The 23882-nt window shown below is 41.6% G+C and overlaps 1 protein-coding gene across 1 annotated transcript in view; it reads left to right on the top strand.

The window, feature by feature from the left end:
* The window catches only part of LOC147664085 (selenoprotein S-like), a 36342-nt gene extending 15974 nt beyond the window's left edge, over positions 1-20368 (top strand). The window contains exons 3-4 of the mRNA XM_086949998.1: positions 16793-16871; positions 19102-20368. Of these exons, the coding sequence (XP_086806124.1) occupies positions 16793-16871; positions 19102-19184 (162 nt within the window). The 3' untranslated portion in view covers positions 19185-20368. The remainder of the gene's footprint in view (positions 1-16792; positions 16872-19101) is intronic.
* Positions 20369-23882: the final 3514 nt, after the last annotated feature.

Here is a 23882-nt window from a genome sequence, read left to right on the forward strand (position 1 = left end):
AAGCAGCAGTTCAATGGAAAGATCTAGCGTTGATGGAGCCCAGAGTTCAGCTCATGTCAAATGGTAGAACAACAAACATTTGTCACTTTGGTGTAGGTCGTTTCTGGACTGTCATTGATAAGCGACCATTACCACCGGCATCTCACTGGTGGGTTGGGGAGCACACCTGAGCGACCTAACAGTTCAAGGTATCTAGATGCTAAAGCAAAATAAGTGTCACATCATTCTTCTTGAGCTGACAGCAATATAAGTGGTGCTCTGAACATTTTACACACTCATTTAATGCAAAACAGTTCTGGTGAAGGACAGCAGGACCCCCATGTATCACATTAAAAAAAAGGGATCGAGGTACTTATTCACCTCAGCTGCCAGCCTTGGTGCAGATGATCTGACACTGGGCCATTACAGTTAGTTTCTGCTCCTACCCGGGGTGGACTATAACTTTACAGATCTGATAAGTTGGACATCTTTACAAGTACACAAGTGGTGGATGAATCGCAAAATACTTTGGTATGACTTCACAAAAATGTAAGGGGGCACCCAAAGTCAATGTGTTCACGATTGGAAAGCTCATAAAATGGCAACGTTTCACCTCCAGTTAGGCTCACACAAGGTCCATGGGCATTGCACTATTGATGAGGTCCTCGTGCAGATATCAGAGACTCATCTAATTGCCCCAAGGTGGACAAGAAAGCCTTGGTTCTCAGTGCCTCTGCAATCCATCCACACAAGAAATTGCCCTTCACCGCATACCTTCTAGCAAAGCATCATGGCCAGCTGAGACATTCAAACATCAAAGAATTAACCTAGTGATATGATATCTGAGCTCATAGAGTTTTGGTAGCTCAAACGTCCTGACTAGTGTATGCTAATCCTGTGGAAAGCACAGTAACCTACTACATGTGCATGTTTTGCTGTAAAGATTAAACGTTTCGTTCGTGACTGATCACACAAATTACTTTAAAGGTGTTGGTGCAAGATCGGTTATTGGCTGCTCCTTTAACCCCATAGCTGCTATTAAACATTCCTCCCCAGTGCTGCGCTGTCCATTAGAACTAGTGCTGAATGGACGTTCAATGGTCGTGCGCAGCACTGGGGAGGTAGTGCTGCCGTCGGCCAATGCACCAAGGCAGCACTTAAGGGGTTAAACGGAAGAGTTAGCATACACATCTATTCAGGTCCATCCATTAGGTTACATTTAGCTGCTGAGACTGAGTCTTTTTCCTGGTGCTTTGTGGGGTGCAGGCAGGAGTGACCAGATAGTTGGAAGTCAAAGACTTCTGCTACGAAAAAATAGCTTGCAAACCTTATGCCGAACACTATATCGCAGGAGTGTGCAAGGCATGGGAATCTAAGCAACACTATACAAACCATTAGTTACAGAGTAAGTAACATTTTCTCTCTGGTCCTATTGCTAGTTTCATGGTACTAATTTCAGTTCACTGCATGTCCTCACGTGTTTTGATTTCAACAAATTGCCTGATAGAATTGGTTGTTAATGAAATCTTTAAAATTTTACTTAGGAGCTGCCAATTTGAAGTATACCATTTGAGGAATAGCTTTTCATTTTTCAGTTGCACACAGCTTTCTTCTGTCAACTGTTGATTTTAATATTAATTTTGTACCTAGATTATTCCCTTTTCCAATTTCGCCAGGTCATGTGAGTACCTTTTGTGGAATCACAATGGATAAATGTTTGCAGTAGCAGATCATTTGAGAATATCAATTTTATAATTGAACTGAAACTGCTTTGGACCTTTTTCTGACTGTCCTGGAAGTGCGCTCTCATAGAGAGCATGCAACTTCAGTTAGCTACAAATTAGCAGCTTCACTGTTGGCCTGTCAGTGCAACATTAGATGGAAAACTCCAGAGAAGATGCATGCTTGTTGTTATAAATAGTTTTATTTATGATTCTACTGATGTGATGACCCTGTTGAACATACAGTTGTACATTTTAAAAAGCCAGCTCAAGATTGATTGCTAATGCTTTTATTTTACCAATTAAATTACTTGTGTCCTTACGTTTTATTTTTAAGTGGCCTCTATGTCTCTTACATGTATTGTTTCATTTGTAGTAACAAAAAAAAGACCTTAAAACTGTTGTGGGTCTAAAATGAAGGACTCTTATCACCATGACTCTAAAGCTGACAATAGAAGAGTATGGACAAAAACACCAGCGATTTTGAATAGCTTTAACCCATACAGGGACTGCCAGAAAAATCATTTAATGTGAAGACAAGATATTCAAATCTAACCATTAAGGGTATTTGGGTTTCTATTCCCTATTAAAATTCTTTCTGGCTTTCCTGCATGTCCCTTTAAATTGAGAAATATACCAAATAAGGTGAATCCAATAAAGATAACTGTCCTATTAGTGTATAATAACCCCCCCCACCCTTTCGTACCCATGACTTCCTTTTAGAATCGCCTTATGTTTAACACAAGCCCATGCTGATTGTAAAAAATAATCCTCTATAATTTCTTGCTGACACGTGAGGTCATTCCGTTTCCTACTTCTTTTCTCATTGTACAGATGGGGCACTGGAGCACGTGCCACACTGAAAAAACAAGTGGGAGTACATGATGGTTAATGAATCCCTAGTAACTTTATACTAAGGTCGTCTTCAACGTTAAGTCCTTGCATTAAACAGGACAACACCGTGTTTCTGCTCTAAATATGCGTCCTTTATCTCAGCTGATTCTGTGGCCATTCATATTTAGCATATCTTTCTGATTAGTCCCAGTTTTCTAGCCTTAATTTAAAGAAAGGTGTTATGTTTCCCTTTCTATGGTTATTGGAATGGTTACAAGATTGTGAGGGTGGAATCAGGAATGTGAGGGTGGATTGTACAGGAAGTTCCAGCCGGAGGGTTCGGACTCCAACAGTTATGCGGAGACCTCTGAAACTGGCGGATGTATCGGGATTGTGTCTGTGTGCTCTATGAAATGAAGAAGAGCTCGGCAACTTCTTCTTCTAGTGTCCTTCTTTGTCAGACGAACCCATTACGTAAGCATGCTTTAATTTGAGTGATTTCTTGTGCTGTGACACTCTGATCAGTAATTGCCAACATGTGGCAGCTACCATGACGTTTGTGGCAAGATTTTGGCATCAAATGATGTGGTAGAAATCTTTATTTTTAACCACGTTCTTCCACTTTCTGTATTTGCGTTATGTGATATGTTAGTACCACTCCTTTCCAATGCTCTTTCCAGTAAAACTATCCAGTATTCTTGTTCATAATTAATGTTCTACAGGCATTCGAAAATGCTGGTGTATGCAAGTTACTGCTATGTCAGTCTTTCTGGCACAAAACGTGGACATATTATACATCATTTAACAGGTCTCTGGCAGGTCTTTTCTGGAAAACCGTTCATATTTATTTGTGTAATTGAAGAAAATTGGTTTAGTGGTTAAGTTGCTGACTTTGTAAGAGGGAGACCTCAGTTCCAAACCAGCTTTTCCTTCTGGACTGCAAACTATGATCCTGGCATATAGCTTTATCCTCCCAGTGCGAAAGTTTCCTTACTACTAGAAAATGGAAGCACTTTGAAATTAGATGAACACTAGTTTTTCACTGCTACTTTTGATCCTTTACACCCTCTTTCTTTACGTAATAGATGTGGAGTAGAAGATGTGTAATTGTGCTTTATTGGTATGGCCATAGGAAATGCACTGTTTTGTTTTGCTGGCTGGTGGTATTGGACCTGTAATTGGACTTGTTTGGTATTTTCCCAGGAACTTTTTGTTTCGCTTACAACGTTGTTACTATTTATTGAATATGTACATTTGCTAGATTAGCCGAGATTCTTAATTTTAAATGATGTACTGTTTGATTGGAGGGGTGGATGGCTTGTGGTTAGCAGAGTTATTTGGGATGGTGCCAAATACATTTCCCAAATTTGGTTCCATATGATTGTAGCTCCAATGGTAAAACCCGTTGAAAGTAATTCCACTAAACACGGAATAAATAAAGCTTTATTCAGAGTTGATCTTTAAGTTTGGTGTACGTCTATTGTTGTTTTTGAGAAATATTAGTTACATAAAGTTACTTGGCAGGCTTCTATGACATACTTTATTGGATTGGCGTGGTCTTGAACCATTTGTGAATTGGATAATAGCGGACAGAAATGTAATGTGTGTGTTTGGATGAAACAGGGGCAGGCCCTTTGCCCACAGTGCACTGGCCATGGCCTACGTAGTCTGTGTGCTCAACAGTCCTTTACTCTTACTCAGCACATGACTGGATGAGGCACAGACCCTGCGCCAGAGCCTGCTGGGTACGTTCAGTTATTGGTTGTATGCACTCTCTGGAGAGCAGTGACCTTGAGCAGCTTCAGTGTTATTGATGTCAGTGGTGCTGGGAAATGTTATACCAAGGCGAGGTCTTTCATAGTGTCATCTGTGACATCTGTAAGGGCTGCATGCATTGGGGAGAAATATGCAGTTCCCTGTAACTAGCAAATATCAATAGCCTTTAAGATTTGCATTGCAACCATAGTGTACCTGCAACTAAGGATTTTTAGAGATTTATTTTATATACATTTTTATATCTAACACAAAGAATCCCAACTCCTGGTTAACAAGATTGTTTTTCTATAACTTGGGAGAAGGAAGGCTGTGGCGATTTTGAGTGGTTACAGGTAAGGCACAGGTATTTCAACAGGGTGGCATTGCGAAGAATGGCACTCACACTTGAGTTTCATACCATACACATACACTAGCTATCCGTACCAGGAAGCACGACCCAGCTGAGAAGCTCGCCACAGAGGCCCTACAACAAGACATGGTCTCATGGGGGTCACGAATGTATCCAACATTACTGACATGAACACCACATTCCACTGACTATGCATTAGCACAAAGGCTCACCTCATATCTGCGGGGAATTGATAGTGTGGTTGTAATTCTAAAAAGCTGACCTTCATGTCACATCCATGGTGATAACGGACAATCCAAATACAATAGCTAGGTCGACAGGGAGTGATTGGAGGGTGAAAACGAGACCACACATAAGAGCAAACATCTACACATGGGGATCTCTCTCTCTGACCCATATCCCATTTGAGATTTGAGCAGACCGGTACTGGTTGAGGCCTGTGGGACCTTGATCTTCCTCCCCCCACAGGAGCATTCTCTAGTAAAGTCAACACATTGCTATGCTTATATATCTAACTTAGTCACAAACCTAACTAAGCCAACAGGCCTTTGGGAATGGTAGGGATGTGCTATGTATATCAACAACTAATGATAAATGAATAGTTTATGAGTAATGTAAAGTGTAGAAAAGTGGGCTAATGATTGTCCATTTGTACATATTTACACAGCAGCCCTTTACAGTCCTGTCCTCATGCTTAATGCCAGTAAAAGGTTGCTTGTGACGCTGATGACTCATAAAGGTGTGGAATGTGAGGCATTGCACAGTAAAGCTCAACCCTTTGTTGTTAAAGCTTTATGAAGCACCGCTCTTTGCAAATATAGACGACTCCTGTTAGCCACATATGCTTTTCCTGACAACTGAAAAAAATGTATTTCTAAGAATGTTCCATTCATTACTGAGTGCTAATGTATCCTAATGTACTAGAACATGATCTTCCATGTGAAATGGGGACCTCGTCTCTGAATTTCAACTGTGCTCTCACCTGTGGTGCCACCATGTCAATCTCGATGGAAAAGCAGTTTTTTAATTAAGCAAAGTGTCCTTTGACTTCAGCCTGCATTTTCTGGCTTGGATATTTGGTTGACGGGGAGTCCAAGTGCAGGAGTGGTCCAATTACTATGCCTTTTAACACACCCCATTGATTGCTCCATTACACGGCTTCAGTCTGAGAGAGCAGACATTACTTCACCCAGAGTGTCATGTGGTGCTGCTTATCAAGATTTTTTCAAACAAGATCTTCTGTTTCTCAATCTCTGTCTGATTAGTTTTAAGTACATTCAATACCTCCTGCCTTGCATCATTGCATATATGCCTGATTTTTAAAGAACTAGTGTTTTTGCAGACGTTGATGTTTCCACACATGTTCTTGCTCTTCATACCTGTGGAGGCTCTGGTCTGACCTTACTACAGTAGTGTGTGTGCCTTTAGAGCCCCCCCCCCCCATTCTTAGTTTTGTCTGAACATCTTTTATGTTTTGCTTTCTCCTCCACACCTTTCCATAAAGGCCTGTCGACGTACAGACGATGCGTTCCATCTAGCTACAATTTGACACACTGGTTACTGTAGTGGGCGTTTTATCGAGAATATAAACTGCATAGTAAGTTTAGGTAAAATTTGCATTTTAACTTGTTTGTACATGCATAGCTGTTAAACAACAATATTACATGTTCTAGCCATGTCTTATCGCTTCAGCAGCTTGCACCGCTGTGCAACATTTAACAAACCATGATAAAGCCAATAGATTTCACATAGGTGAAACCGGTTTGCTTTACAAATGCTTGTTAAATTTGATGGCTGTAGCTTCGACTTTGAAAGTGCAGTTTATGGAAATATGCATTTGGGTGGGGTGGTGGAGCGGGTTAAATGTTGTTCCGAATCAGTAAATCAAACATTGCTAATTATGAGCTTGACCCAGGCTAGAGTCCACCCAGATCAAAAATGCCATCAACCATTTAATTTGATTTTATTGGTACCTCGGATGCCTCCCCTGATTTGGTGGGCTGTGTGATTGAGATTCCTTCCATAGCAGGACAGATGTTTTTTGCTGCTGCTCCCTGCTTTTTCTCTCTCTGATGCACATCTATTTTACTGCTCCAGTATGGTGCAGATCTGGCCTGATAACTCCTGCTCAGGACTTGTAACTCCTGGGTGCAGCTTGGATATTTAAAGGTACATCCTGCAAGCGATCTGTCTGCCTGGCACCACCGTAGACGTTTTTATTACTGCAGGATCTTGGATGTCATGGGCTGACATGACTGTCAGAAGAACCAGAGAATGCTCTTCTAGTACCAGATGGCTGCTCTGGAGGTTTGGACTGACATCTTGTGGGTTTGCGCTTTGCTCTCACCTCCATGCTCTGTGGCGGCTCCCTGTTTACATGTTCACTTAGCTGAGTGAAATGTTGGTTTTTCTGATCTGAGGGTGCCGTAACTTGTGTTGTGGAGAGGCTATTATAGCATCAAAATCTGCATGACTTGGTTCTAATTTGCTTTTAGGAATATTTTGTCTAAGGGATGAAAGCAAAAATACAGATTGATAGAGGAGGGAGAAAGAAGCCCAAGAAACATATATTGACTAATGGTGGAGATCCAAAGTGTTGGAAAAACAAAAACGTTGAATTCAAGCCTTATCTTGCCTGGCTCACAGACAGTGAAACTGTATTCCTGATGATACTTGATCAAATGAGTTTCTACTCTCCTTCATAAAAAACCTGACGGTCTTCCTGTGCAAATCCTATCTATAATGCTGTACTAAAACTTCTATGAACTCTGGGGTCCTATGTTGTCTTCTGCCTTCTTCATCCTCCCCCGAAGTACTGCGTAATGTGACTAACTAGAACCCATGTACTGTCTTATTATTCCCATATTGTTTGTAAAGTGTTCAGATGCCCATGCGGTCAGGACCATGCTATATAACAGGGGTCCCCAAACCGGTCCTGGAGGGCCGGATCCATGCCAGATTTTTGGGATATCCCCATTGAGATACATGTAGTAATTTTAAAAATCTGGCATGGATCCGGCCCTCCAGGACCGGTTTGGAGACCCCTGCTATATAACTATATGTTCGTGGCATATGGGCTGCAGATGGTACATTTATTAATAGATCGCCATCTGGTGTTGGGCTCGGATGATTGCACTTGTTTTTCTCTTGGAGAAGTCTTTTGTTGTCACAAGGCCGATGACTCCTCCTTTGGGTGCTAGTGCACATGGGCATCAGCTCCATCCTTAGATTGTTTTTTTCCGCCATCCGGTTCGGATGAGGATCGAAGCGCTCTGGATCGACTTCGAGAAAAAAGTGATATTTTGGCGCGTATTCCCTTTCCAATTCGACAGTAGTATCGAGCGCGAGTTCATTTCCATTTCGACGAACTTCGACGTCAACAACAAATTTCAAGACTCTACGTCGAGACCGGGAGGCCCATCTCGACGTAGTCCAGCCCGGAGTCCCTGGAAAGGACTCCATTCAAAAGATGTCCAACGTGTGGTGCTAAGTTCCCACACAAGGACCTACACGAGGTGTGCAACCTCTGTTTATCACCTAAACACGACTCCAGGGACTGTGAAGCCTGTGCAGCATTCTCCTCCAAGTCGACGATTATAAACCGTCGAGCCCGAAGACACAAGGTGTCGAGAATGCAGTCAGAGGCAATCCAGGAGCTGTTCGAGGCCCAGCACCCCGAAGAGGAAGAAGAAGAAGATGAGGACGAGTCTGGGTCGGAAGGGGACGACTCAGACGTTGAAGAAATTGACGTTCATCAAACCGTGAGTGACGACGTCCCCTTACCAAAAAACCGACCAAGTTTGGTGTTGACCCCGCCTTCAAGCCCGGTCAGACTACCCCAAAAAGTTTCCGGCGCCCCGCCTACGGGCTCGGCAACGAAACAGAAACACTCGGCCTCCCACCATGTCGGATCCGAGAAGCGGTCAACATCGACACCGAAGCTCCATACAAAGGAAGGCTCGCAGTCGAAACGAAACATGCCGACGTCTAAGACTTCCTCGACACCGAAAAAATCTGATTCGAGCAAACACTCGGTGCCGAGAACACAAAACACTGACGGTCATAAGCAAATGCACCTTTCGGAACCAAAAACTTCGGTACCGACACAGGAGCATCAGACCGATCCAAAACAAAATACTTTGTTTATCGATCCACAAACTGGCAAGGTGGTAACAAAACTACCTAAAAAGAGGAAAAATGAACAGTTGGACGACAAAGCTCTTCCTCCTAAAAAGAGAACAATGGGGACAAATACAACTCCTCCCATTTCTCCTCAACCTAAAGACACATCTTCTTCTCCTCACACTCTGCCAGCTATTCCTCCACCTTCTACACCACGACCATCTACACGTCAAACAGATGTAGAAAGTGACACAGGGGAGGGAGAACTTCCTAGGGATGACGACACTGTCCCAGATGAAGCAGACCCATGAGAAGATTATAACTCAGGGTCAGATAATGATAATGACCCTGAATGTATCCCTCAAAACCTTCACCACCTCATGATAATACAGGTTTTGCGCAGTTAATTAATAGGGCAGCAAAATACCACAAGGTAGACTTTCATACAGAACCTCAAATGGAGGATTTCGTTTTAGAAACACTACCTGCTGCACAAAGAACATCAGGAACACTACCACTGCTTAAGGGTGTCCTCAATCACACATCAGACATATTCAAAGACCCTATGAGGGCTAGAGTATTAAACCCAAGAATTGATAAGAAATATAAGGCAGCCCCAAAGGACCCAATATTTATGAAAGGACAAGTACCTCTGGACTCGCTAGTAGTCACAAACGCTCGTAAGAGAGCAAACTCATTAACTACAGGAGAAGCTTCTCCTCCTGACAAGGAGTCCAAGTTAATAGATGCCTCTGGCAAAAGAGTAGCATCCCAAGCGGCAAACAGCTGGCGCATAGCTAATACGTAAGCGGTACTTGCACGTTATGATAGAGCTCATTATAATGCGTTAGAAAAACTCATTACACATCTCCCTAAGGAACATCAAAAAACGGCAGATCAGCTTATACAAGCAGGGAAGATAATAACTAACACTTCCATTAAGTGTGCCTTAGACTCAGCAGACACTGCAGCAAGATCCATAAACACCAGTATCATGTTAAGAAGACATGCATGGCTCAGAGTCTCAGGGTTCAAACAAGAGGTACAAACATCCTTATTGAACCAGCCTTTTGATGAGAAAACCCTTTTCGGCTCAGGTACAGATGAGACTTTAGAAAAGATGAAAAAGGACACGGAAACAGCTAAGTCAATGGGAGCATTGCAACAGCCAACTCAAAGGGGTTTCTTTCGTATGTCCACCTATAAAGGCGTATCAAAGAATACAGGCACAAGCCAGCAATCTACCTCTTTTACACCAACATCACCCAGAGGTAATTCTATAGGCAGTTACAGAGGTAACAACAACAAGGGTAGAGGTCGCGGAAATAACAACCGCAACTCCCCTACCACAAAACAGTGACTTCATACAGCTCCCCCCAGACCATATAACACCGGTCGGGGAACGTCTATCACAGTTCCTACTTGACAAATTATCCAACATGGTATTGCCTAGAACTCCCAGCTACCCCACCAAACATCCCCCCCAAACAGTGTCCAATGAGTCAAGATCATCTAACATTGTTAAAGCAGGAAGTACTATCACTGCTACAAAAGCATGCCATAGAGAAGGTTCCACAACATCAACAGGGAACAGGGGTATACTCTCTATACTTCCTAATTCCCAAAAAAGACGGGTCTCTAAGGCCAATACTAGACCTCAGACCTCTCAATGCATACATAAATTCGGAACATTTCCACATGGTCACGCTCCAACAAGTACTTCCTTTACTGAAGAAAGGGGACTTTCTTTCTACACTGGATCTAAAAGACGCTTACTTTCATATCCCAGTTCACAAAGCCCACAGGAAATACCTCAGGTTTGTCGTAGAAGGACAACATTATCAGTTCAAAGTCCTTCCGTTTGGGGTCACAACAGCACCAAGGGTGTTCACAAAATGCCTAGCAGTGGTTGCAGCTCACCTAAGAAGACAACAAATACATGTCTTCCCTTACTTGGACGACTGGATAATAAAGGCCAAATTACAAGAAGAATGTCTTCAAAACACACAAAAAAACATTCATTTGCTGCACCAGCTAGGGTTTACGGTGAACTACACAAAATCACACCTGCAACCAAACAGAGTTCAACAATATCTAGGGGCTACTATAGACACAGAAAAAGCCAAAGTATACCCCAATCCAGTCAGGATTCAAACAATGCTCACATTGATTCAAAGATTTCAACCACAACACTCACTAACAGCTCGAGTGTTCATGCAGCTATTAGGGATGATGTCCTCTTGCATACTGCTAATACCATATGCCAGACTACAGATGCGTCCGCTGCAAGAATGTCTAGCAACACAGTGGAATCAGGCTCACGGTCAGATTACAGATCTGGTGTTGGTAGACGACCGCACACATCGCTCTCTGAAGTGGTGGAACACAACAAACATTTCCAAGGGGCGGTCATTCCTAGAACCAATTCCACAAGTGATACTAACAGCGGATGCATGGCTCACCGGATGGGGAGCGAATATGGAGAAATATACTGTACAGGGAAGATGGAGTGTACAGCAAAAAAGACTGCACATCAATCATCTAGAACTACTAGCAGTGTTTCTAGCATTAAAAGCTTTTCAAATGCAGATTCTCAACAAAGCAGTCCTGATCAGAACAGACAACATGACAGCCATGTATTATATTCAAAAACAGGGGGGGGGGGACACACTCTCTCCACCATCCAGACTAGTGCAGGAGATTTGGAGATGGGCCATTCCTCAAAACATCTATCTGTTAGCCGAACACCTACCAGGAATTCAAAACCAGATAGCAGACATCTTAAGCAGAGAGTCGTAACAAATACACGAATGGGAACTGCACGATCAAATACTGCAGCCATTCTTCCAAAGATGGGGACAGCCAGAGATGGATCTCATTGCCACTCATCAGAACGCAAAATGCCAAAGCTTCGCATCCTGGTACCCACACCACCTGTCGCAGGGCAATGCCTTATGGATAAATTGGTCCAACAAATTTGCATACGCTTTCCCCCTCTCCCACTAATTCCATTAGTGGTTCGAAAACTGCAACAACATTCAATGACCATGATACTAGTAGCACCCACGTGGGCACGACAGCCGTGGTTCACCACCCTCCTGCAACTCTCACAGGTGCCACATCAGAATTTAAGAATATTACCCATGCACCTTACACAGAACCATGGAGAAATAATTCACCTAGATCCCAAACTATTGCACCTAGCGATCTGGCTCCTGAGGTCATAGAATTTGGATACTTGAATTTACCTCCAAACTGTATGGAAATCATTAAGCAAGCAAGACGTCCTACCACTAGAGCATGCTATGCAGCAAAGTGGAAAACGTTTGCTGTATACTGTAACAGTAACAACATCAACCCCCTGGACGCATCCACAAAAAATATTATTTGCTACTTACTACACTTACAGCAATGTAACCTTGCTTACACCTCCATTAGAGTACATCTTGCAGCTATAGCAGCATACCTGCAAAACAGGCAACATCTATCCCTGTTTCGAGTGCCAGCAATAAAAGCCTTCATGGAAGGACTCAAGAGTCATTCCACCAAGACTACCACCTTTCCCAGTCTGGAATCTCAACATAGTACTCATCAGACTAATGGGTCCACCTTTCGAACCTATGCATAAGTGTGAAACACAATTCCTTACATGGAAGGTGACATTTCTTATAGCTATTACCTCCCTCAGAAGAGTGAGTGAGTTACAGGCATTCACAATACAAGAACCATTCCTACAGTTACACCAAAATAAAGTGGTTCTTAGAACAAACCCAAAATTCTTGCCTAAAGTAATTTCAGCATTCCTCATTAATCAACCAATGGAACTACCAGTCTTCTTTCCAAAACCACAGATGGTAGCAGAAAGGACCCTACATACATTAGATGTCAAAAGGGCAATATTGTATTACATAGAAAACACAAACTTTCAGAAAAACCAAACAACTATTTGTAGCGTTTTCCCCAAAACATAAGGGCAATCCTAGCTCTAAAGCAGGCATTGCCAGGTGGATTGTAAAATGTATACAAATATGTTACATAAAAGCAAAGAGGTCATTAACTGTTCCTCCTAGAGCTCATTCTACACGTAAACTAGGGGCATCTATGGCATTCTTAGGAAACATTCCCCTAGATGACATATGCAAAGCAGCAACTTGGTTTACACCGCATACCTTCACAAAACGCTACTCTGTTGATGTGCAGGCAACACAACAGGCTAGAGTGGGCCAAGCTGTACTAAAAACTTTATTTCAAACTGTTGCAACAGACACTGGTGACCACCGCTAGGGAGGTAACTGCTGTCTATTCATAAATGTACCTTCTGCAGCCCATATGCCTCGAACGGAATATGCTACTTACCAGTATGCATCTGTTCTTGGCATAGAGGGCTGCAGAGAGGTACATGCCCTCCCTGCCTCCCCGGGAACCTGTGTCTGTTCCAACACTATCTTATTTAGATACACTTACATGGGCATCTCTTTCTGTATTCTATCATACTGCTTCATCTAACCCTAATATGGCAAAACAATCTAAGGATGGAGCCGATGCCCATGCGCACTAGCACCCAAAGGAGGAGTCATCGGTCTTGTGACGACAAAAGACTTCTCCAAGAGAAAAACAAGTGCAATCATCCGAGCCCAACACCAGATGGCGATCTATTCATAAATGTACCACTCTGCAGCCCTCTATGCCAAGAACAGATGCATACTGGTAAGTAGCATATTCCTTACTTAATTAATAAGGCTGCAAACTTATTGCAGTGGATGTACAACAAATACCCTTTGCTACTTTGTCCTGGTTATCTGCAACTTTCAACTCTATACCAGATTAGGTGCTTACATGTAACGTGGTGTTTCTCTGTGTCAGAACTTTGGGTCGCAGACAGTTTGCAAACTGTTTAATATTTTTATGAATATTCTGTTAGTTGTTGTGCATGCCAAAATAGAATTTAAGGTGTTCTAGATGACATTCAAGTATTTACATGGAAATCACATTATTTATAAGATCGCACGTTACATATTCCAGGATGGTCACATTGCTCTGAAGCCTACCTTGCTGTTAGGAGACTTTGCAATGCTATAAGTAAATGAGTGCTGTTTTTTTCAGTATGTGGGGAAGTAAATGTAGTTCAGGTTACATCTTTGAATGCCTTTCACTGCTCTTTAAACACTGCTCTTCTCCACCAAACTGCCCTCTAACATTCTAGCTGAAGTGTGGTGTTTTGTTCTGCTGGATCACTTCAATCTGTTTTGTTTGCAATGTGCACAGTACCAAAGATTTAAACACAAAGCTGCTACTTATTGATCCAGTCATTTTAGTACCGTCACCCTAAATTCCCTCTCCTTGAAATATTGAGGGTTTCTCTGGCTTACAATTAACAGGGCAACCCTGGTGTTCTCCTGCTCAAGAGGAGTAAGTTGAGGACTATTTAACAAAAATTTATTTTTATTTCTCACCTCCCAATGACCTCTTATCCTCCAATTGCGATAAGGTCTTTGTGTATCGTAAAAAAAAAACATACAGGGCTGCTCTTTTCTGAGACCACTTGTTGAATCCCTTCTCTCTGCTATGAACTTAAATAGATTGCAGAGGTTACTACTCTTTCTGTAAGCCAGTCTCCTTTTTTACAAAAGTTTAGGTTTGTGTGTCTCCTGAATGTATTGAAGTATTTCTCATTGACTCCCCATGCACTTCATGAGGTTCTCAAGCTTGATTTCACCATGTATGTGGAAAACACACTTGAGTAGGTGGGTGATGGTCTCAGTCTTTGAGCTTACTTAATCTGATCTTAAACTTATGGTGCACTTATTGACTTCCGCTTAGCCATTATGTTTTATGAATGCATGTGGGGGAAATTGTGACAGCCTCATGAGACATCTGGTTAGCACTGGCCCCAGCAGCTATGACTCCATCAGTAATGCCCTCCTTAGTGTCTGTACACCCCAATCTAAACTGTAAGGGTGTAGAATTCATACTGCCTGATGTCTAGAACATGTTGTTTGGGGTCATGGATAACAGGTTTTCATGTTTATTTTGTGCACTGGACATGTCTTCCTAACTCCCGCAGCACAAACCATTTAACTGCAGTAGCACAGAGAAATGTCTACCAATAAGGTAATTTATTACATATTCTTATAATATGTTCTAACCTGTATACATAATTCAATAATGAAAACCTTTTACCACTAGTATGAGCACTTGGGGGTAATGATGCTAGCCGAGCTGCCAAACCTGATCCGTGCCAGGTTTCTTGCACTTAATGGCCTCCAATAAATCCTTTCTAGTGAGATCTGCATCCAGGGCTGCTGCTTGCTCCCTGATAAGAGCCGGCAATGCAATCTGACTCAAATAATCCATCCCAGCCACATCTCTTATAAGGAACCGGCAAACAATGATGTACCTCACCATTAATTGTGGCCTGTGTGAGCACCAGACCTCCTCCTCCTCGGCTGCCTTGCACTGCCGTGATCATGGGTGGGGGGGCCCCCTCGTGAAACCGGATCAAAGTCAGCAGCCTACCATGCTTATCACCCTCCCGGTGTAGCCTCTATCTATAGTCCCTTTGAGTGAACTTGTAAAGTGTGACTACCTAAGAATGGTGATTCTCCAGATGAATTGCACAGGGACTCAAGATTTCATTTAAGACACGAAAACTAACATTATGCATAACCTTTAAATTGCTACTCCTGCAGGACCTTTAAAGAACTTGCAACAATTCAACACAATCTAGAACCAGAACACAATACTTCATAAATAGTCCCATGCACATAGCATTCCTCGTCTTTTAAATGCGGCAAACTTCCTTCTTTACTGTCATTCTTATTCATTCTCCCAGCTTCATACTTGTTGTTCTTCCTTTTTCTCCCCTTCCCTTCTTATTACCACTCTACAATAACAGACAGAATATTCAATATTTTCAGCAATCCAAATATATACTGTAACATTCTCTAATCTAATTCCTAGTGAAATACACCATCTGCAGCGGTTTTGCGGGGGCACGACTATCTGCAGAAACTGGTTTCCCAACATATTCCCAACTGTGACTCAAGCTGGAAGAATGCTAAACTAGTCGCCCAGTCCAAAAGGTGAACCTTATTTAGGCAGGTGTATTACACCTGTCCAACAATATTGCCCACACACTCTGGAAGTAACTGGGTCCTACCAACTGTGCAAAGTAACTGACAAGGAGCTGCATTGACCAAACCAGACACAGCAGTTGATGATCTGAATCATTCCCTCTCTTTCTGATGTTACCTACCAACTCCCTAATAACTTGTTCTCAAGGACTACATAGTAGCTTGAAGCAACACATCAGCACTATCTAAAACTCTGACATATGAATTAAATAGATAGATGTAGTGATATGAGTGATACTTTTGTAGATCAGTCAGTTTTTTCCTTACAGAAAGTTCCAGTTCAGCTCAAAGTTTCTCTGGTCAGACAAAACATAGTGGACAGAAGGTTGATGTTCTTTGGGGGGTGTGGTGATCCTGTTTATGGTTGTGGAAGGAATTGGCTTAGATCCTGAGACATTGGTCTTCACTAATACCCCCAAAGAATCCCTCTCCATTCTGTAGATGGATGTACATGGTATTTGTCTCATCACATATGCAATTTTGAGCTTTAGCACAGCCTTTCTTCAGAGCACATGTTAGCAATGTACAACTTACAAATATTTTACTGGACAGCAATAAAAATCCTTTGTAGAGGTCATGCTGCTCAAAGCTATCCCATAAACATTTGAAAACTGGGATGTAATTACACTTCCCATGGTCCAATTTCCACAGGGCACCCGATTTGCCCTGAGTTTAAAACTGAACGGTCATGAATTGTATTGGTTTCATATTTAGAAAAGCGTAGTTCTGAAACATGCACTGTAGATGATAGTTGCTGCTCAGTGTGATTTGTAAAGTGAGATGTTGAATTCTTGTTATTTTTGGACAGAGATGTGGATGCTATGAGAGGAACAAGCATGGAAACTGTTTAACAAATGCATGCTTTACTTTCTTTATAGCTGGAAGCTGCGCCGAGCACGTCAGCGTCCACTACGGTCCAGACGCCAAAATCTGACAAGAAATCTCTGCGAGGAAGTGGTGAGTAGAAGTTTTTGGGAACAGTAACGTATCTGCTCTGCAGGTGAGGGGTATTAGTCTCCAGTAAGGTGGGGAGCCATTAGAGATGGAGAGCAAGAAGTAAAGCTTTGTTAGCTTTGCGGTGAAGATAATAAATGTGGACAATTATTTTAAGAGTGATAGAGGGACAACACTGCTCATGACTTTCGAAATTGTAGTTCTTCCTCTCTTTCCTTGGGGAAAGTCACAGTTGTCACAGTTGTGGGAAACCCATTTTTATTTTGCTTTTTGGAGTTCAAGGTTGATGGAGGTGTGCATGTTCTCAGCTCTGTGTCAGGTACGGCTGAAAACTCGAAATGTTAGGGAGGTGAGCACTCTTGTCACCTATTGGTGATGATGCACTGCCCATTGCACAAATGTAACAACAGACGTTTAAGTAAAATACTTGACCTTAATACAACCTTGTCATGATTAAAACTTTGACTATTAGTTTTAAAGATAACTTTTCCTGAAAAAGGTGAAATAAATTTGAAATTGTATGGATCCAAGAAATCTTCCCCTTGGAACAGATTTTTAATTCTTATATTTTTTTCAGAGATTGTTTTCAGAAATTTTTAAGGTTTTAATAGGAATATGAGTGGAGTCCCCCTTGCCCATTTGTCATATCCCTAAATACTTTAAAGTAATTATGTCGATTTATTATTAATATTTTATTTATTTATATATCAAAACACTGCATTTTCGTGTAGAACTTAGTTGTATGGAACCTAATGGTTCCTTCTTTTTGGGTTGAATGAATTTAAATAAATGCATACTTTTGTACTATTGTACTTTTACGATTACATGATTTTGTAAGTTTAGAAATCATGTGATCTGGGGGCATATTACCAACATTTAGCGATATTTACCGCTAACGATGCTTAGCAACGAATTTTTTAACGCTAAGCATCGCCAGAAATTATCGCTGGGATAGCTTGCTATTAGCACGGTTTATCTCAGTAGTGATAAAAATCCTTGTGCTAACTGCCAATTGAGAGATTATCGCTGGAAAACCAACGATAATCTCTCGAAATTTGGCGTTAGCTTGATGATAGGGGCTCACAAACTTAGCCATGATATCCACCTTCCATAGGATATCATGGCTAAGTCAGGAAAATACCAGGTGTAAAAAAAGCAGTGCTAACCGCGGTTAGCGCTGCTTTTTTTTATCACTAACCGGGTTAGCGAAATCCTTGATAATAGGAGAAATGTCGCTTAACAACATTTCTCCTATTATTTTTCTCTGGAACGCCCCCTTTGCATCTCATTAGAGATGCAAGGGGAAGCGTAGAGAAAAAGGGTGCTAACATGCAAATTTGCGTGTTGGCACCCTGTTGCTGATAAGGAGATAATTTTATCTCCGCTTTCTTGGCTTTTAAAGCCAAAAAAGCGGAGATAAATCCCTTGATAATATGCCCCCTAGTGTTTTATTTGATCTAAAATGTACTTTAGGTTATGGGAACAATGGTTTTCAAATGCCCTTTTTGGATACATATTATTTCGAAATAGGACAGCAAGGCCATGCAGTCAAAGTTAGGATCATTATACATTTTATTGTGTAATTTTTATTATTTGTTATACTATGCTTTAGTAACTCATGTTTTACTGTGTATCACTGTTGGTTTTTCCTATGTTTTACTATGTTCCAGCAACTGTCGTAATTTTGCAACTTGTAACACGCTGATCCTCCTGTAAAGCTCTCTGATACCTCTGGGTCTAGCCAGCGCTATATAAAACTGCAAATAAATATGAGGAACAAGGTGTCAAACTACTTTCAGATAGCCATGGTATTAAAGCCTTTTGGAATATACTTTAGTGTGCCATTTTGATATTGTATTTGTTAAGGATTTTGAAGTCACCTATCTTTCATAAATGCATAAGACAAAAAAAGATGGAAGAAAAGTACGGAGTAAGAAAATGTAAAATTGGTGACATTCTGTGTGAGAGTATAGTTAGCGAAGTGGGTGTTCTTTTTTTTTTTTTTTTTATCTGCTGACAGAGTTCGTGTTTCTTTTATAATGAGTCTTGTGCAATCAAAAAGAGTGCTGTTTGGGGCAGGGGAGTTAGGAAGCTAGTGGAAATTCCATGTTGATGTTGGAAGCCGATAATGAATCTGGTGCCACCTCACCATTTACTTATACTTACGCCTAATGGATTTCTAAAGTTTGTCAACTGGCTGATATGACATTTTTCTTTTTCTGACTGCTTTCAGGGTACAACCCTTTGACGGGCGATGGTGGAGGGGCATGTGGCTGGAGACCAGGACGCAGAGGCCCATCATCAGGGGGTGGATGAGGGTAGGAGTCTTGCTGCGATCCTGTTGGGACCTCAGCAAGTGCTCTCCAACATGACCTGCTGTCCTGCCAACTGCAGTTTCGTTCTCCTCAGTGACTGTCCTTGGATTTATTTTTACATGTTGTGCAACCATTAGCCAAGCTGGAATATCAAAAGTGAATGTTCAGAAAAATATTGGATGTGAAACGTCTCACACTACTGATGTAGGAGTGTAATGCCCTAAGGAAAAACACTTTTCCATTTATCCCTCCCATTTAACCGCTCTCCTTCCACTGCTAGCCTTCCAAGAACCACTCTTAATGAAGTTGAATGTCCTCCTCTGAATTAATGTTTCTGCTTTTCCTTGTACGAACTGGAATTAGGGTACTCCGTGCCTATACATGTGGCTATACAAAGCTGGGAAACTGGAATGTGCTCTATTTTTCTCATGCTTTCAAACAGTGCCAACTTTGTATGGCTGAGTGGCTAATGTGTGTTAAATCTTCTGTTTGTCTCACCAATACTGTTCTGTATTGAGTCATGCAAGATACTCGCTTCACCTAGGCCTCTCATTATCCCAAGGAAAAGGTTTGGTGCATTGCATGAGGATCCTCCATATAAGTGACTTGGAATATAATGCCCATTCCTTTGCTCAATTCTGTTGCTTGAATGTCCTATACATAGACTCTTTGAAAGTACCTAAGGTACATAACAGAACTGCATCTTCTAGTTCTCTGTTCCCTTTCCTGGTCTGCCCCGATCAACATTGTTCAATTATTTTCAAATTGTTTGATTTCCTCCTCTCAGAAGTGGGATTCATAAGCAAGTTGAAAGACCTTCAGAAGTTGTTGCAACATAAAAACAAAATTCTTTGGATGAGTCTCTGCAGTTAACTGCATTGAATGATGTCACCCTTATAAATGGTGGTTTCACCAGTGAGGGTAGCTGATACTTGCAAGCAGTTAGGAGTCATGTTCTGTATAGCCATCTTTATTTCACCTACTTTGCAAAACTGTTATTCTTTAACATGTGCTTTCTCTGGGACTAAGTGGACACACTGTTCGTCCTTCTAACAATATTTTTAGTTTTTACTGGAAATAGAACTTGCCTGCCCTAATAAATTGTGGTATTTCTGAAATGAGTGTGTTAAGACCTTTCTCATAGTTTTGTTGTATGTTCAATCTATTAAACTCCTTCTCATTTTGCTTTGTTTGTCCCTTACATAAAGATCAAAATTATTTTCACAAGCTTTTCAATTTCTTTAAAAACGTGAGACAACAAGATGGTTTCTAAAGCTGAACAGTATGTACCATTAGTAGTCACATGGAGTCAGATTTCAAAAGTCGTGCAAAACCCAACTACATCCTTTGATGGGCAGAGTCTGCAAAATAAGCACTGATGTTTGTGACACCTATGATTTATACAACAGTGATCTCATAGTGGTAAACTGCTGTTTATGTCTGTTGGGTGAAGTACTGTAACTTTCTTTTCTGCTAAGTATAGAGGAAGGGGAAAGTGTGGTAGAAACAAGAACAAGCATCACCTATGTTTCAGATGTGGGTACAAAATTCCAATGTGGGTCAGTCGGGCATTTGTACAAATCTGGTAGCTGAAAGAAATTGAATGGTAATGCGATATCCGATGGGAATCATTGCTACCCGACATAAAACCAAGTGATTACAGTGATACTGAAATTTGTTGGGGTATTTTGAAAAGGCAAATTAATTTCTCTGGAAGAAGTGTTTGGGGATGATCTATTTTTCTAAGGGGTGTCTCACATTGTATTTTGGTGACTCCAGGGTTGTATGGACATAATTTTGAAACTGTGATGCTCTGTACTGCCCCCTGCAAACAGAGCTGTAACATGATGTTGTATGAAACAAAGCTCCTCACACACAAGACTCAGAATCTGAAAGATGGGTTGCCGCTACATCGCATCCATGGAGGCCGGTGGCTGTGTTGCAGGGATTCTGTTTTGAAGCAGAACTGTGCATTGGGAGAACAGGACGTCATAATGTAGGGGCTGAGTCTCTTTACCACACCAAATTCAACGCTCGCCCAGTGCCTCACCTGAACTCCTAACGTTCCAGAGTATCTGGTTATTTCGGCAAACTAAAGTCCTAAAGGGATCAGTGGAAACAGACATCACCTTTCGTTTCTCACTCATGAATGTCCATAGTAAACGAAAGACAGGCGTGAAGGAAAATTACAATATATTTATTGATAGTATTGTAGTCTATTTTGAAGCAAATGTGCTGTTATTAGTAAAGAAATATAACTGAGCAAAGTAATCAACACTACTAGCAGACTGTAAACAATGATCAACCCAACCGTGGCAACTAATATATCGATCTAGGCCTACTCTCACTATGTGAGTACAGAAATATATTTGCGATATCTGGGATTGGCGCCTGACCCTATACCTGGTGTGTGTAGTTAGGTGGCCCACATTATAGGTGTAAATTAAGTTTATGCAAGGCTGCTGCCTTCGTTCCTGGACCGGTCTCTCTTCTGGAATTCTCCTCTTTGCACCTAAGGGGGCGAGACACAGTATATATGATAAGAGCTACTGTGTAAGAAAACTGCAGCTATGCTATCTTGTTATGTCTAAAAGTGTTAGGAGATGTTGCTGCCCGGGTACAAGAAAACAGTACACCATGTTATTCGACCTTGTATGAAATGTACAAACTGAATCCCAAGAAGCGTCACTGAATAACAAATAATATGTGTAGCATATTTTTAGAATATTGTGTCACAAAACAAAATGTATTATGTGTGGCTCTGCAAAGCAAGGGCAGCCTAAAACAGCCAATACGTGCAACTACGGGAAAAACAATGTGAACCCAAAAGGGAAATCACCACACCGCCTGTATGATCGGAAATGTAAACTTAGCGACAAAATAATAACACGAGCACAAGCTAAGCAAATTAAATGCAATGCTAATAAGCATGTCATATAAACGACTATTATCCAAATAAAAAATACAACAAGAACATTCTGAAAAAGTGGCCAAATTAGAGTGAGCCGGAGGCCCCCAACATTTCATTTACAAGATCAATGTTCAGCGAATCTAGAAGGGGTTCAGTCTCCACAGACAATGATTCCACAATTTCCCCATTTAAAAGCTCCAAAGAACAGACATGATCCTCGTTATCAGCCGATGATGAGAAAGTAGCTTGGTGGCCTGCATCCATGTTACTAGAGTTTGGTATTCTTGTGTTGAAGCCCCCATCTCTCCTAGAGGGAGCGGCTCGTACCATGCCTCTTGAGCAGCCGCAAGTTCATGGGACAACTTCGAAAGTGGATAATTATCGACTTATCAACAGGTTAATGTCCACAGGAATGAGCAATTGCAGTGCGAAGCAGACATAGAGTGCCCATTTGAAGGGGCACCATAAGCAATAAAACCCTGGTTGCACACAGGTGAACCAGGTGGATAGGAATGAAAATTACCAGATAGTGTTCAGTTCCTGAAGCAAGGGTACTCCAAAGAGTCGTATTATGCGTTCACAGCACAGCTGGACTGATGGTAGTTCCAGTACAAATGGACTTCGAAACAACTTCCATTGCGGAGTAACAACAAATAGAACCAGAATGCTGCAAATGAGAAATAATAGCCAAGGGTATGCCCCCAAATACACTGGAAAATAATGAATGGCTAAATGCTGGTATTACTTCAAAGATCTTCTTTAAGGAACTGACTAAGCCATTAGAGATAATTTTTAAAAAGTGTGCTATACCGGTGGTATTCGAAGCATTAGAGATTCTGTGCACAAGCTTGACGAAGTGTAATGGGAGATTTGTGTTCAACAAGGACTGTATTTCACTGGATGTCTTTGCAACTTGCAGTTTAAAAGTTTCTCGGACAGATGTTAATGCTACATCTTTTTTAAACAATAAGGCTGTGATTCGGCTTATCTTGCTAAAATCTGCCTTCAAAGCTGGAAAAGGCCACACCAAACTATCCGAGACTATGTGTAGGTGGAAAAAGCACATTATTGTAGCAGGTCACCATCTAGGAGACCGATAAACTATACAGGACCCTGACTTTCATGCCGCAACAGTCTTGGTCGCTTAACCTTAAATAGCTTCCATTTGAAAGGACAGTGTTAAGGGGGAGAATTGAAGAGTCTGGTATTCCTTTTAGAAAACAAGTCAAATTTACTACTGAAGCATTGCATGTCCAATGAATGGTAACGCGTATACAGACAAGTGAGCGACCAACAGAAGAGTCTCATTCCTTTCCAGTTATACCTCTTTGTCTGCCTGCTCACATCGATAAGAGAACGGTAAAGACAATACTCCTAAATAGAGCTCCCTGCTAGGGCTTCATATTTACCTACTGGCATGTATTAAACACACTGCAGAGGGTGTCTACTGTTTTGAATGGGAGCTGTTATAACTTCTCGAAATGTAACATTGTGTAATTGGCGTCCCTCTTGGCCATGAGCTGGTGTTTACATGTCGGGTGTAAAGGCAAGAATTTAGGCAATGGCATGGTACACGGCCACTTTTGAGGACCTAAGCTGACTGGGATCACCTTTTCACCTTTTCTGGGGGTGAGGGGGGGAAAGTTCTCAGTGTTTGTGGCATATTTTGAGATTATAGCCGCAACTATCTTTATTTGAAATTAGGGCTTAAATTCAGGAGGTTTTTTCTTCTTCATGTCAGACAAGCATTGTGAGTCCCTCCTCTGTTTCACGTACTCTTTCTGTCTT

The sequence above is a fragment of the Lissotriton vulgaris genome, unplaced genomic scaffold (assembly GCF_964263255.1).
Source record: "Lissotriton vulgaris unplaced genomic scaffold, aLisVul1.2 SCAFFOLD_1098, whole genome shotgun sequence".
NCBI lineage: Eukaryota > Metazoa > Chordata > Amphibia > Caudata > Salamandridae > Lissotriton > Lissotriton vulgaris.